This window comes from Lagenorhynchus albirostris, chromosome 11 (assembly GCF_949774975.1).
Source record: "Lagenorhynchus albirostris chromosome 11, mLagAlb1.1, whole genome shotgun sequence".
In the NCBI taxonomy this organism is placed as follows: domain Eukaryota; kingdom Metazoa; phylum Chordata; class Mammalia; order Artiodactyla; family Delphinidae; genus Lagenorhynchus; species Lagenorhynchus albirostris.
This window is the reverse complement of record NC_083105.1, coordinates 32,032,913-32,049,315: the sequence shown is the minus strand read 5'-3', so window position 1 is coordinate 32,049,315 and position 16,403 is coordinate 32,032,913. Positions and strand designations below refer to the sequence as shown.

Genomic DNA, 16,403 nt, shown 5'->3' with positions numbered 1-16,403 from the left:
AAAATAAAACAGGGTAATGACTTTTTTTTTAAATAAATTTATTTATTTATTTTTGGCTAGGCTGGATCCTCGTTGCTGCATACAGGCTTTCTCTAGTTGTGATGAGCGGAGGCTACTCTTCGTTGCGGTCCATGGGCTTACTCATTGTGGTTACTTCTCTTGTTGCAGAGCACCGGCTCTAGGCGCACGGGCTTCAATAGTTGTGGCGCACGGGCTTCAATAGTTGTGGCGCACGGGCTTAGCTGCTCCACAGCACGTGAGATCTTCCCGGACCAGAGCTCGAACCCGTGTCCCCTGCATTAGCAGGTGGATTCTTAACCACTGCGCCACCAGGGAAGTCCCGAGATTTTTTTTTTTTTTAAAGGGCGATGTTATAATGAAAAGGAAGATAAGGGAATAAAACATGACTCTCTGGTAACATGCACAATTACAGCCCAGTTCCTAGGTACTGTAAATTCGTAGGAGAAAAACAAAAAAGGGCTTAAGGTGTTTTAAATATCTTGCTACCCTTTTTGCTTCTCTTACTTCCAGACTCTTTCAAAGGATAACTGTGGCCTTGCTTCATATCCCATTTTCATACCCCTGCCCTGGTACTGCACCCTCATTTATTACCACTCTTACCTCTAATATTCAATCATTCTCTCCCCTTTAGCTCTAAATTTTCTTTTCCTCTCCTCTCAAACTTCATTGGTCTCCTTATTAAAAAAATTTTTTTGAAAAAACACAGCAAATCCTCTTCTTAATTTTACCTTAGTCCATATCTATTTCTCTTGTCTGCTATTATCAAAATTTCCATTTTTTTAATTGCCTTATCACCCATTCGGTTTTTGTATTTCTTTACCACCCACTCTGTTTTTCATCTTCTAAAATCTGATTTTCATCACCTTTATTCAATCCCTGAAGTTAACATCTATTAGCTCTAACTCTGTGCCAAACAGCAGGTACCAAACCCACAAAAATGAACTAAGTAGAGTTTCTGATATCAAGAGGCTTATATTCCTGTAGGAGAGGCACACATATAAACACATATAATATGATGTGATATAAATAGCAGAACTAGGTACAAAATATAGAAATAACAGAGAGGGTGAGTTTTTTCTATAAAGAAGGATGCTACAGAAAAAAAGGTAGTGTCTGAAAAAAGTTTTGAAACATGAATAGAAATTCACTGAGCAGAAAAACTGGGAGAGGAGGAAGGGCTTTCTAAACAAAGAAAACTGCATGTACAGAAGAACATACGAAACACTGTGGTGGAGAAAACTGGTAGTTCACTTTCTAAAACATTAATTGTGAAACTCCTTAGAATGTCACAGTAGATGACATGAGTTATGTGCGGGCTAATCACAAAAGTCACTTATTCTTTAAGTGACTGGCAACTTTTGAGAGGTTTTAACCAAGGGAAGGACATGGTCAGATGCAGGTTTAGAATGATCACTTTGGTGGCAGCAAGGAGGATACAACACTGGAGGTAATGGTATGGGTAATGGTTACCACAGTGAAGATAATAAAGAATAAAACTAAGACATTGCCAACAGATAGAGACATATGTTCAGAATTATAACTGAGATACAGGAAGTAAAGGAGAGAAAAGGATATAATACAGAGACAAAATTTTTTAAGGTTTGAGTAGAGATGAAAAATATTATCTGGGAAAATAAGTTTTAAAAGTTAAAGATTACTCATTGATACGCTACCTGCAGGAGATTTCTTATCTATGATTGTCTAATGCTAGAGAAGAGAAGACAACAGACATGAAAGATGGGAAAAAATAAATTTTTATCACACTTAAATATTTAGAATTTTCCATAAAAATTAACATAATCATCTCTCTTCAAAAATAATAAAAAGTAAACTGATCATGATTATTTCTAGTTAATATTAATAAATAATGACTCAGATAATTTTGTAGGAGTCATTGAAAGCTATTCAGAATGTTTTCTTGAACGTGTCCCCCTAAGCAAGTGAGAGCTTTTGAGCCAAAAGAATTATATCTCCTTCCATTCCAATGAGAGGATCATAAAAGAGAATGAACCAAAAGACATAAGCCTTTATTTTTCATAAAGATAAACAAAATCAGGAGCTTGTTTTGCCTGCTGTAAAAGGTACGAAGGTCGAGTGGCTAGAAGACAATTACAAAGGGTCTGGGCCACATTCATAGACTCCTTTAATTAAACTAATGATACTCCATCCTATTCTTCTCTCTCTCTACAGTAAGAAAGGATAGGGATTTGCAGAACTCATCCAAGGTCCAGGAAGAACCATGGATATCTCATCTACTCTCTGCTACATCCACCCCAAAGAGCCATGGACCATGAGGGAATAATTTACACTGGGATCAGGGCAAGAGAAAGGAATGGGTACTTAATAATGCTTCCTCTTCTGACTACATTATCCTATCTGTTCCATGTTCTTTTTTCTTTTTTAAGTACCTGATGGAAAGAGATTTCATTCAGCTAAATCACACAAGTGGGCTAAGGAAGATAACCTGGAAGAAGTCATCCAGAAGTCATTTTGCACCTATAGATAAGATATCACCAAAGAAGAATGGCTAAAATCACAAGGTTTAAGGATCACACATACTTACCTCTAGGTGTTCCAAGTTATTTGTTCTTTGAACAAGCATATTATCTTTTTGCAAGATGTCTCTGTACTTAGCAGTCAGTTCATTGTATTGTTTATTGGCCAATGCTAGTTCAGACAGAGAGACACTATTATCTATAACTTTTTGGAGTGCTGCAATCTTGAAAACAGCCATTTCCTATGTAAATAAAGATACACTGGATTAAGGTGGTGTATTTTTTTCTGGTAAAGGCACTAGCCACTTATGAGGATAAGATAATATAGCTGAAAGCAAAACAGATTTTAGAATAATTTAAAAAATTAGATTTCTCAAGAATTGCATATATTGCATATATTACAATATATTACAATAACTATTAAATACTTTCATACAAGAAATAATATTTGGAAATTTTAAATCATAATAAAAATACAGTGAATCCTTTTATAACTCCTGTCATAGTTAAATGAAATTCAGTTAATTTGAGAAACACGTAATATACAGCAGCAAAAAAAATATCACTTAGAATATATCTTTGGATGGCTTTTCTAAATTTCATAAGATTAAAAAAAACCTTCTTTTAAATGGCAAAATTTGCATCATCACAGGTAACATTTCCAACTTTGCTATTTCTGCTTATTTATAATTAATAACAAACTAGCTTTATAATAAAAGAAAATTTTTTGTTCACAGGAAAGAAACATTATCTAGGGAAAAAAACTTCTCTGCATCATAGCTATCTGTAACAAATAATATCAAAGGCTTTAAATTACTTGGTTCATCTTCAACTCTTTAGCTACAGAGCTATAAGAGTCACTATTCAAAGACACTGTATTAACACCAAAAAGAAAATACTGAACATGAAACCAAATTTATGAAATGAGGAAGATAAGGAATTTATGAGTTCCCTGGAGGACTCATAAATTGGTTAGGACTCAGTGCTTTCACTGTGGTGGCCTGGGTTCAATCCCCGGTCAGGGAACTACGATCCCGCAAACTGTGCGGCTTGGCCAAAAAAATTTTAAAAATAAAAAAATTTAAAAAAAATAAAAAGAATTTATGGTTATAATTCATTCTGAAGTAGAGTAATGAGGGGAAAATATTTGTAATAGTGCTTCAGATCTCAATTTGAAAACTTCTCTATATAAATAAATACACCCTAGTCTACCTTACCCTTGGGATTCAGTTTCACTTTTGCTTTGTGGTGAGGGAAATCATGTTTCCCATCCTTAAAAATATCCCTTTTTTTGGCTTTCCAATTGTTGCAAAAACAAACAAAAAATCCAGGTTGACCAATCAGGTTGAAGAGGAAGAAGATTCTAGTTCTTTCTTCCTTTCTATCTCAAACATTAGCTATATTTGTAATACTCTAAGAAAAGTACATTCTACAAAATCTAACACAAAATAAAAACAAGAACATTTCATATTGAAAATAGGTTTATTAGCATGACAATTTCACCCATTACTATATTTAAAAGGGGGTGGCAAGGAACTCAAGTTCATTCTAATTTTACTTTGAATTCTTCTATTTACATGCTCCTATGTAAATTTAGACATGTCAAATGAACATATACATGCTTAAATAAGGTCTGATCAGATGTAAAGCAAGGTGCAGAAGAGTTGCATGGCATGCAACTTTTTGTATCTTTGTTAATAACTTGCAAAAGGAAACATTAGAAGGATTATCAGTTACCTAAAGGGGGTGAAAGGATGAAGTAGAATGAAGTGAAAGGTACAAGGACAGACATAAGATTTCTCTGCTGACATCTTTTGTACATGTGAATGTTTTATATATTCAAATTTAATTTTTTAAAAAGTTATCCCTAAAACTGAAAACAAATGTAAAATAAATGAACCTAACTATATAGCAATTGTATAGCATAACCACACAAAGAGGAGAATTACTTCAAGTCACTATAGAATATGTTACCATGACGATACATCCCTAGTGAGAGATACTCTAAAGAAAATAAGAACTGTAAAGAAACTTTATATCTAGTAGCACTGGTATTGTTATTGTTAATACCAATACAAGATTACTGTTTTCAAATTAATGTATGAATATTGTAGTATAAAAAATAATTATTTTAATGTTATTTTAATAGATTTCCGTGTTAAAAAAATAAAGTACAAAATCAAAGGTTAGTAAAAACTCCATACTCTTACTTATCCTAAAATGTTAAATTTGAATTAAAAATAACAATATGAACTCATGATTTAAATCTATACATATTTTCCTAACTGGACTAGTAGCAATGACACTCCAAGAGCAATGACACCTAGGACTGGTTTTTGGTATCTAAATGCTGTCCCCACTAAAATGAACCAGGGCTCTTTAGAGAAATGGCTTATTCCAAGCCTGCCTAAGAAGTATACAAGGTACCTCTTGGACATATGTTGTTCCAGAAAACAAACTAAGTTTTGCAGCTTGGTTCAAAGACTAACGTATTTCTGTCAAATAGGATACAAGAACCTTCTTTAAAGGGCTCTCACTGGCCAAAGTTGAGACAAAAGAATAATGACTACACCTGAGTAAAACACACTGAATATTTAAAAGTGTGTGAGTCTGTTATGATACTTAAAGAAGAGAAAGCTGGAGGGTGCAGTGGGTGGGAGGGGATAGGCAGAAGCAGACTATACAAACTCTGTATTCTGAAAACTGGTCATGAAAAGGAAAGAATGACCAGTTTTTATCTTGCCTTTCTAGTTAGGAACCATACTTCAAGATAACCAAAGAGCTTGGGCTAATGAGGAGAAGCTCTTTATTTTATAAAGAATACCTGCTAGTAAATGAAGAGAACATAATATAATTAGAAAATCATGATTTTTGCAACTCTTAATGAAATAATTGGATCAGGCAACAACAATCACCAGTGGACACTAAAACCATTAGAAGAAATGATGAAGAACTGGTTATTTGCATGGTATCAAAATATCACCAAAGAATTAACTAAATCACTTAATAATAGAGATATATGGCTGTCTCCCCCTTAAGAAAGTAATCAATCATGAAACATGGGACTACCAGACATTCCATCTCTTGAAGTGATACACTATAAAGTATTACTTATAAAGTACAAAACATTACTTATGAAGTGTTCTTGCCAAAAATGTTTAACCTTAATATAACCAAGGCTTCAAAGCTAACTTTTAGTAAATACAATGGATACAGGAACAAGTAAAATTATGAAAGAAAATAATCAGATAAATATTCATTATTTTTCAGAGAGAGGAGGAAAAAAAGGGGGAGATTCTATATTTAAAAGACTTAGGACATGTAACATCCAAATACAATGCAGCGTCCTTGACTGGATCCTGGGACAACTGAGGAAATGTGAATATGATCTGGACGTTAGATAATATAAGGTATTGTTGTCAATTTTGTTAAGTGTGATAAAGTTATTGCGGTTATGTAAACAGAAAAAGACTTTTTTAGAGTGCACACTAAAATATTTAGGGGAGAAATGTCTGCAATTAAAATATTCTTACAAAAAAACAGATGAAGCAATTAGAGTGGAATGTTAATAAATGTTAACTATTAATCCAGGTGATGGGTATTCATCATACTATCCTTTCTTCTTCTTCTTTTTTTTTTTTTTGCGGTATGCGGGCCTCTCACTGTTGTGGCCTCTCCTGTTGCAGAGCACAGGCTCCAGACGCGCAGGCTCAGTGGCCATGGCTCACGGGCCCAGCTGCTACGCGGCATGTGGGATCCTCCCGGACCGGGGCACGAACCCGTGTCCCCTGCATCGGCAGGCGGACTCTCAACCACTGCACCACCAGGGAAGCCCTATCCTTTCTTTTTCACGTTTGAAAATTTTCAGAGTTGAAAAAAATCAGACGTACCTTAAAACGTTGCAAACGTCCAATTTTTTCACCAACTTCAGCCTCCATTGATACCAATTCATTCTTCTGTTTCCAATTTTCTTTTCTAAGCTGTCTCTCCATTTCTACTAAAGTAGTATATTGCCTTATGAGTGACTTTTCATTCACTTGTAAGACTGTGAGCTTTCTGCTTTTTTCTGAAAGTGTTTTTTTCATTTCATCTGAATCCATCTGAAGAGCACTGAGCAAATTCTGCACAAAGTCACATTTATATAACTTGTTAAATCTAGCTATCTTAGTTTGTACAGTATTATATATTGATCTTAAAAGTGCTTTACTTACATTATATTCTTTTACTTTTATAGCATCTTGTTGGATTTGATCCTCAAGTTTTCTCTTTTCCTCTTTCATTGTTTCAGATTCTGTTTTCCAGGTCTTCTTTTCACTTAAAAAAATAAAAATGACAATATAGTAAACCTAATAAAATATTTAACTATAGGAAGAGATAGCTATAGATTATGGAAATTTAGTTTCTATAAAATAAGAGAAATCATAACTAGTCAATACCTGATAACATAAGTAGAAATGCCACTTGAAAGGATTTATCCTGAAAGTTATATTTTTATTTAATAAATGAAAGGTAAATAAATTATTTTATCATTTTCATTTATCTACAAATTATTACTTTACAATTGTTACAATATAACAATTGCAGCTGAATCTTATAAATATTTTATTAAAAACAGAAAACAATTAAGAAAATAATCAATACCCCAAACTAATTCTGGAAATCAAGTCTCAGTATTCTGACCCTACTCTTATAGTAAAATTCTTTTCTTTTTTCCGGTACACGGGCCCCTCACTGTTGTGGCCTCTCCTGTTGCGGACCACAGGCTCTGGACATGCAGGCTCAGCGGCCATGGCCCACGGGCCCAGCCGCTCCGCGGCATGTGGGATCCTCCCAGACCACGGGCACGAACCCGTGTCCCCTGCATCGGCAGGCGGACTCTCAACCACTGTGCCACCAGGAAAGCCCCTGACTCTACTCTTAAATTTGAGTGTTAAATACTTATAAAATATCTAGAATACAAACAAAGTGAGAAATAATTAGACTTAAAAGAAGGTGTATAAGACATTGTTGCCTACCCAGACCTGCAATCTGCTTGGCATAAACCAATTATGGTGTCAGCATTCTCTTTGAACTGAATGATTCAAACCTGGACATATGACTTGGACAGCTCATTAACCCAATTCTGACTCATGAGATCTAAGTCTGCCAGCAGCCTCTGGAAAAAATTTCATGTAAAAATAAAAAGTTATGTGAAAAAAAAATGCCCCTCTTCTTCAATGGTCATGGTTCCATCTTCCTTGAACTCCTTCCTTCAGCTATTTTATAACCAACATAGGAGATAATATGACCTATACTATAAGACTCCCAAACATGACCTATCCTATAATTAGCTTTGGTTTTCTTGTTAGATCAAATTGTAGTCACTCTTAGTGTTTAAATCACCTTTAATCAGGTATTCTAACTATTACTAAGGATATTAGTCCATTGGTACAGATGAGATGGCAGAGATAAGCACAAACAGGTTAGTTCCCCATGAAAATATATGAATAATGATGATGGTGATGATGAAGAATGATGCTAACAGCTGACATTTATAAACAGTTCATATGTGCTATAATATTCACAAAATGCTCATATCTGGGCATTTTCACATAATTCATTTAAGTTTCATAATAACCCTATGAAAAAGTATTACTATCACAGAATTTTATAGATAAGGAACTAAGACACAAAGCGGAGGTGAAGAGGCAGGAAGAAAAAGTAAAAGAAAATATCTAAATATTTTTTGTTACTTAGCTTTAACACGAATATTCTTCAATTATATTTATAAAGTTTTGCTAACACCTATACCTTAGGTATTCTTTATATAATAAGCTCTGTTGATGACGAATTACTGCGAATTTTCTGTTATAGTCTTCAAGAGAATCTTCTAAATTCTTTAACTTATTTTCTTTATATTCTAGTTCCTAAAAATTGGTTTAAAAATGAGAATGAAAAAAGCATCAGGATATATTTTAAATTTGAAGGTATAAATTCATATTCTGACAAGATTATAGAAAAATATACAAAAGATAATAGCAAATCCATAAGCAGCACAGGTCATTTCTATGATTATTCTGAATACCTTATGGCATATGGAATGAGGTAATATGTGTAAATGAGAAGTGCTATGAAACAGATAAAATTATTTTCATCATACAGAATAGTTACAGTAACCATACAAATGATCAGATACAGTGGTTACAAACTTACCTTTAGCCACTCAGTCCCACATACCCTTTAATGAACATACGCATTCATAGCTCCAGTCAAATTGTCCTTTCCAATTATTTCATTTTGAAGATGAAGAAATTTGAGACTTAGAAAGATCAAGTAACTTACTCAACATTAAAAAACTCATTAATACTACCCTTGGTAACCATTTTCTAAGCACACATGCCAAGCTCAGTGCCAGGTGCTTTACATATTGCAGATCTAACACTTGCAGTCAGGTCTGGCTGACTCCAAAGACCTTGCTACTTCTATCACTCTATGCTGCCTTAGGATTGGGAGTCCAAGTACTTGTTTTGCCACTTTGAACAGGTTTTCAGATTCCAAATTGGTTCTCTAATCTACCACAATGCTTCTCATGTGTTTTTTATATAAAGATGAAAAAAATGAATCTTATCACAAGTAACATGTCAATGCAATACTTCTATCACTTATTGACAATGTTCCTGTATTGAAGAAGAATAAATTCATGAAGAATGCTAAAATTATAAATTTAAAAGTAATGATATAACATGAATTATAATGTTCTAATAAGTAAATTCTAATACTCAAAAAATGATTAATTAATATAATATACAAATACAAGCATCTGATAATCATAACTCAAGTATATTCACAAATGGATTATTTAGGAAAGGGAAACAGCAGTGCTTATAATCAAAAACTTACTTTCATTGATTCTGAACACATTTTTGTGATTATATTTGCAATGTATGTGATATTACGGGTATTCACACTCAAATGAAATAATGAAAAGCATCCCTCATTATGCCATTCATAATGACTGTAATATAGACAGCAAAACTGAGAAACAAAGACAAGGCAAGCAGTATCCTTTCTAATTTGCTAACAGATTAACTAATACCTTATAGGGTAAAGGGAAGAAAGAGATAAAAGACAATTTTGTTTAAAAGTTTCTTCTTGTAGTTAACACACAAAAAAAGGAACAATTCTAATCACTACACAAAAAGCTGTGTCAGACTTTATTCATGTGAATTGCTTTTCCAACCAGCAATAAATAAAAGAGCTCACCTTATTTATACATTACTACCTTATAGTAGCTGCATGTTATTCTATCTGTCAATCATATATTTCATATGAATGGCACACATGCTTCTCATTCAGATAAATGGAATAAACTGCTTTTATTCATAACATTCCATCTAATATCAAAATCATTAAAAAAACATTTCACTGTTAATATTCTAAGAACACAAAGGAATATATGATGATTAAATTATAAAACATACTATCAACTATTTTTGTTACTCACATATAAAATTTTCAGTACCTGTAAGATATGTATTAAATATTCATTCTGAGAATTAATGATATTGGCACTAGATGGTGCTACCCCATCAGGTAAGTCTACTCCTTTAAACACAACATTTGATCCTTCTGATTGTCGTAAAAGACTGGTCTCTTTTTCAAGATGATCTATCTGCAAACGAACAGTTCAGAAATGAGAATCTCATCTCTTACACCCAAAGAAAGACAAATTTAAAAGCAGTAACTAACACTTCCTACTGAATATCTTGAACAAGTAGATATATGAATGCTCTGCCAAGTATTAATTAAATTATAATTTAATTTATAATTACTACTACTTAGAAATGTCTAGGAATAGATTTAGAATTTTTGTATCCTTTTATGTTACACAGTACTTATTTTTCCACTAATTTAATTAAAAAAATTCAAACAGAAGGTTTCCGAACGTTGAAAGAATTAATTCAAGGGGCATTTTCTCATTAAATAGTCATTAAAAAAAATTAAATGTTTCATATTAAATCTTTATTCATATGCTTAGCATTTTCTTTTATATAATAAAATTCTCACCTTTAAATTTGCTTTTGTCAACTGCTGAGAATAATTTATAGCCTCCTTCCGAGATTCCCTGAGCTCCTGTCTTAATTCTTCATTCCTTCCAGTAAGTTGATCAACTTGGGCTTTTAAATGCAGATTGGCATCAAATATTCCTTCTGCATTCTTTGATTCTATAGCCTAATATATTTAAATTATATAGAAGAAATGTGAAGAAAAACACTAAAGTCATAGTAAAAAATCTATGTTTAAGTCAAATTCACACTTAAGCATTTTACTATTCCCATGTATAATAAAATATACCAAATATATCTCTTATTTATAAATTTAAATTGATAAAATACCAGTTTAATCTACAACAGTATTACCAAGCATACTAATCACTTCCTTCTAACAATTAACAATATCTAGCTAATCCAAATAGACTGGTAGATCAGAAAAACAACTAGACAGGAACAACATGACTAGGGTTCAAATATTAACCAATCTCTTATTTGCTGGGCAAGTGACTTGAAATTCCTTATACCTTAGCTTCCTTAACTCTAAAGAAGAGGAAATAATGTTAGCTCTGTCAACTTCACAAGGTTTTTATACAGTCAAAATGAGATAATTTATATGTAAATGCTTTGAAACCATGAAGCATCTGAATTTAAAGCATGAGCAAAGGAATGAAATAGCTACTACATTTAATTAATTAAATTTTTCATTGCTTCCTCTCCAGTTGAAGCATACATAATAACAAAGGCAAAGTATGATAAAATAGTTATCCAATTGTTATCCAAGAGTGCTGGATAAGCAAAAATAATCTGTCAAATATTAAAATACTATCCAAGAGGCTTCACTGCTCCTAATTCCCCAATAATGGCCTATATAAATATACCTACCCCCACGTACACATATACACAATACATACGTACCAATAGATCTGGACTTTATGGAACAAAACTGTTAAATGCATGGTAAAGCTTCAGAAATTAAGGCAGAAGACAAAGAAAGTAAGATGAGTAAAATCATATGTAATATCCTATTCAGGAGGGTGATCTGGGATTTAACTCAAGGCAGTAGGTCTGTAAGAGTAAGCCTTTACCCTAAGGAGATGAGAGCAGGCCATGTGGAGTAATAATTTATACTAATTAAAAGGGGATAGCAGAAAGAAGTAGGCAGAAGGAGGTATTCTGACAGATGACAAAGTAGTCTAGTTAGTTGTCTTGCTGAAAAATAGCAACATGCTATCTATAAATCCTTGTGGTAAAATGAAATTGAATTAGATGGTGATTAGGGGCCCTGAAAAACACCCTACAGCAATAGAAAGTGAACTAAACTGCATAAGCCGGAATTATCTGATCTAAACTGTCATTGATTCTGATGATTTCTTAGAGGACGTAGTGTTAGGTCATTCAGATGGGGCATATCAATCAGAAAAAAAAATGATAACCCAGAAGAGAAGCAGACAAAATCGATGGAAACAAGAATCCTAGGAAGGCCACAGGCTGTCAATTAAAATAAAAAAATTAAAAAAATAAATAAATAAAAATAAAAAAATGTAGAATCTTTCTGGGCTATTATTCTGTTTCTATTTGGTCACTAAATAGAGTTTCCCTTGTAGAACAGAGTTTGATCTGAGTATTAGTAGTGGGCAGCATCACAGATAAAAGATATTCACATAAGAAAGTATGAAGAATCATTTTAGATACTTAAAACAGTGGAGAAAAAACAAAGTCACCAACCAGAGAAGAAAAGTCAGAATTATAAAGGGATATATAGGGAACAAAGGGAATCAAAAGGGTTTCATAAATTTTGTTAAATGATTCTCTACCTCAGAAAGATTTTAACATACTAGTATCACTCTCTGCTAATAAAATGGTATTATTATAAAAAAAAACATTCCATGCAAATGGGAATCAAAAGAAAGCTGGAGTAGCAATACTCATATCAGATAAAATAGACTTTAAAATAAAGAATGTTACAAGAGACAAGGAAGGACACCACATAATGATCAAGGGATCAATCCAAGAAGTAGATATAACAATTAGAAATATATATGCACCCAACATAGGAGCACCTCAATACATAAGGCAACAGCTAACAGCTATAAAAGAGGAAATCGAGAGTAACACAATAATAGTGGGGGACTTAAACACCTCACTTCACCAATGGACAGATCATCCAGACAGAAAATTAATAAGGAAAGACAAGCTTTAAATGACACAATAGACCAGTTAGATTTAATTGATATTTGTAGGACATTCCATCCAAAAACAGCAGATTACACTTTCTTCTCAAGTGCACACAGAACATTCTCCAGGATTGATCACATCTTGGGTCACAAATCAAGCCTCAGTAAATTTAAGAAAACTGTAATCATATCAAACATCTTTTTCGACCACAATACTATGAGATTAGAAGTCAATTAAAAGGAAAAAAACATAAAAAACACAAACACATGGAGGCTAAACAATATGTTACTAAATAACCAAGAGATCACTGAAGAAATCAAAGACAAAATCAGAAAATACCTAGAGACAAATGACAAAGAAAACACGATGATCCAAAACCTATGGGATGCAGCAAAAACAGTTCTAAGAGGGAAGTTTAGAGCAATACAAGCCTACCTCAAGAAACAAGAAAAATCTCAAATAAACAATCTAACCTTACACCTAAAGGAACTAGAGAAAGAAGAACAAACAAAACCGAAAGTTAGTAGAAGGAAAGAAATAATAAAGATTAGAGCAGACATCAATGAAACAGAAACAAAGAAAACAATAGCAAAGATCAATAAAACTAAAAGCTGGTTCTTTAAGAAGATAAACAAAATTGATAAACCTTTAGCCAGACTTATCAAGAAAAAGAGGGAGAGGACTCCAATCAATAAAATTAGAAATGAAAATGGAGAAGTTACAACTGACACTGTAGAAATACAAAGCATCCTAAGAGACTACTACAAGCAACTCTATGCCAATAAAATGGACAACCTTGAAGAAACAGACAAATTCGTAGAAAGGTATAACCTTCCAAGACTGAACCAGGAAAAAATAGAAAATATGAAGAGACCAATCACAAGCACTGAAATGCAAACTGTGATTAAAAATCTTCCAACAAACAAAAGTTCCAGGATCAGATGGCTTCACAGGAGAATTCTATCAAATATTTAGAGAAGAGGTAACACCAATTTTCTCAAACTCTTCCAAAAAATTGAAGAAGGAACACCCCCAAACTTATTCTATGAGGCCATCATCACCCTGATACCAAAACCAGACAAAGATACTACAAAAAAAGAAAATTACAGACCAATATCACTGATGAATATAGATGCAAAAATCCTCAACAAAACACTAGCAAACAGAATCCAACAACACATTAAAAGGACCATACACCATGATCAAGTGGGATTTATCCAGGGTATGCAAGGATTCTTCAATATACGCAAATCAATCAATGTGATACACCATATTAACAAATTGAAGAAGAAAAACCATATGATCATCTCAATAGATGCAGAAAAAGCTTTTGACAAAATTCAACACCCCATTTATGATAAAAACTCTCCAGAAAGTGGGCACAGAGGGAGCCTACCTCAACATTATAAAGGCCATATACGACAAACCCACAGCAAACATCATTCTCAATGGTAAAAAACTGAAAGCCTTTCCTCTAAGATCAGGAAAAAGACAAGGATTTCCACTCTCGCCACTATTATTCAACATACTTTGTAAGTCCTAGCCACGGCAATCAGAGAAGGAAAAGAAATAAAAGGAATACAAATTGGAAAAGAAGTAAAACTGTCACTGTTTGCAGATGACATGATACTATACATAGAGAATCCTAAAGATGCCACCAGAAAACTACTAGAGCTAATCAATGAATTTGCTAAAGTTGCAGGAAACAAAATTAATGCACAGAAATCACTTGCATTCCTATACACTAACAACGAAAGATAAGAAAGAGAAATTAAGCAAACAATCCCATTCACCATTGCAACAAAAAGAATAAAATACCTAGGAATAAACCTACCTAAGGAGGTAAAAGACCTGACTCAGAAAACTCTAAGACACTCGTGAAAGACATCAAAAATGATGCAAACAGATGGAGAGATATACCATGTTCTTGGATTGGAAAAATCAATATTGTGAAAATGACTATCCTACTCACAGCAATCTACAGATTCAATGCAATCCCTATCAAATTACCAGTGGCATGTTTTACAGAACTAGAACAAAAAATCTTAAAATGTGTATGGGAGGGAGGAGCTTCAAGATGGCGGAAGAGTAAGACATGGAGATCACCCTCCTCCCACAAATACATCAGAAATACATCTACATGTGGAACAACTCCTACAGAACACCTACTGAATGCTGGCAGAAGACCTTAGACCTCCCAAAAGGCAAGAAACTCCCCATGTATCAGGGTAGGGCAAAAGAAAAAAAAAAAATAAAACAGACGAAAGAATAGGGACGGGATCTGCACCAGCGGGAGGGAGCTGTGAAGGAGGGAAAGCTTCCACACACTAGGAAGCCCCTTCGCGGGCGGAGACTGCAGGTGGCAGAGGGGGGAAGCTTTGGCGCCACGGAGGAGAGCACAGCAACAGGGGTGCGGAGGGCAAAGCGGAGAGATTCCTACACAAAGGATCGGTGCCGACCAGCCGGAGAGGCTTGTCTGCTCCCCCGCCGGGGCGGGCGGGGATTGGGAGCCGAGGCTTGGGCTTCAGTCGGATTCCAGGGAGAGGACAGGGGTTGGCTGCGTGAACACAGCCTAAACGGGGCTAGTGCGCCATAGCTATCCAGGAGGGAGTCCGGGAAAATGTCTGGAATGGCCGAAGAGGCAAGAGACTTTTTCTTCCCTCTTTGTTTCCTGGTGCGCGAGGAGAGGGGATTAAGAGCGCTGCTTAAAGGAGCTCCAGAGACTGGCGCGAGCCGCAGCTATCAGTGCGGACCCCAGAGACGGGCATGAGACGCTAAGGCGGCTGCCACCGGCACCAAGAAGCCTGTGTGCGAGCACAGGTCAGTATCCACACCGCCCCTCCCAGGAGCCTGTGCAGCCCGCCACTGCTAGGGTCCCATGATCCAGGGACAACTTCCCTGGGAGAACACAGATCCTCAGGCTGGTGCAACGTCACGTGGTCCTCTGCCGTCGCAGGCTCGCCCCACACTCCGTACCCCTCCCTCCCCGCAGCATTAGTGAGCCAGAGCCCAGAATCAGCAGCTCCTTTAACCCCATCCTGTCTGAGCGAGGAACAGATGCCCTTAGGTGAGCTACACGCAGAGACGGGTACAAATCCAAAGCTAAACCCCAGGAGCTGGACGAACAAAGAGGAGAAAGGGAAATCTCTCCCAGCAGCCTCAGGAGCAGCGGATTAAATCTCCACAATCAATTTGATGTACCCTGCATCTATGGAATACCTGAATAGACAACAAATCATCCCAAATTGAGGACGTGGACTTGGGAAGCAACGATACATATTTTTCTCTGTTTATGAGTGTGTATGTGTATGCTTCTGTGTGTGATTTTGTCTATATAGCTTTGCTTTTACCATTTGTCCTAGGGTTCTGTCTCTCTGTTTTTTCTTTCTTTTTCTCTTAGTATGGTTTTCAGCTCTTTTTATCATTGGTGGATTTATTTTTTGATTTGGTTGCTCACTTCTTTCTTTTTTTTGATTACATTAAAAATTTTTTAAATATTTTTATTTTAGTAACCATTTCATTTTATTTTATTTCATCTTTTTCATTCTTTCTTTCATCTGTTCTCCCTTTTATTCTGAGCTGTGTGGATAACAGGCTCTTGGTGCCCCACACAGGCATCAGGGCTATGTCTCTGAGGTGGGAGAGCCAAGTTCAGGACATTGGTCCACCAGAGACCTCT

At 34.9% G+C, this 16,403-nt stretch overlaps 1 protein-coding gene across 1 annotated transcript in view; it reads right to left on the bottom strand.

Moving 5' to 3' along the window:
- CEP290 (centrosomal protein 290) overlaps nucleotides 1-16,403 on the bottom strand; it is a 97,506-nt gene that overhangs the window by 48,032 nt on the left and 33,071 nt on the right. The window contains exons 22-27 of the mRNA XM_060165044.1: nucleotides 10,563-10,727; nucleotides 10,018-10,167; nucleotides 8,307-8,422; nucleotides 6,728-6,830; nucleotides 6,407-6,637; nucleotides 2,585-2,758 (exon numbers count right to left, since the gene is read on the bottom strand). Coding sequence (XP_060021027.1) covers nucleotides 2,585-2,758; nucleotides 6,407-6,637; nucleotides 6,728-6,830; nucleotides 8,307-8,422; nucleotides 10,018-10,167; nucleotides 10,563-10,727 — 939 coding nt within the window. The remainder of the gene's footprint in view (nucleotides 1-2,584; nucleotides 2,759-6,406; nucleotides 6,638-6,727; nucleotides 6,831-8,306; nucleotides 8,423-10,017; nucleotides 10,168-10,562; nucleotides 10,728-16,403) is intronic.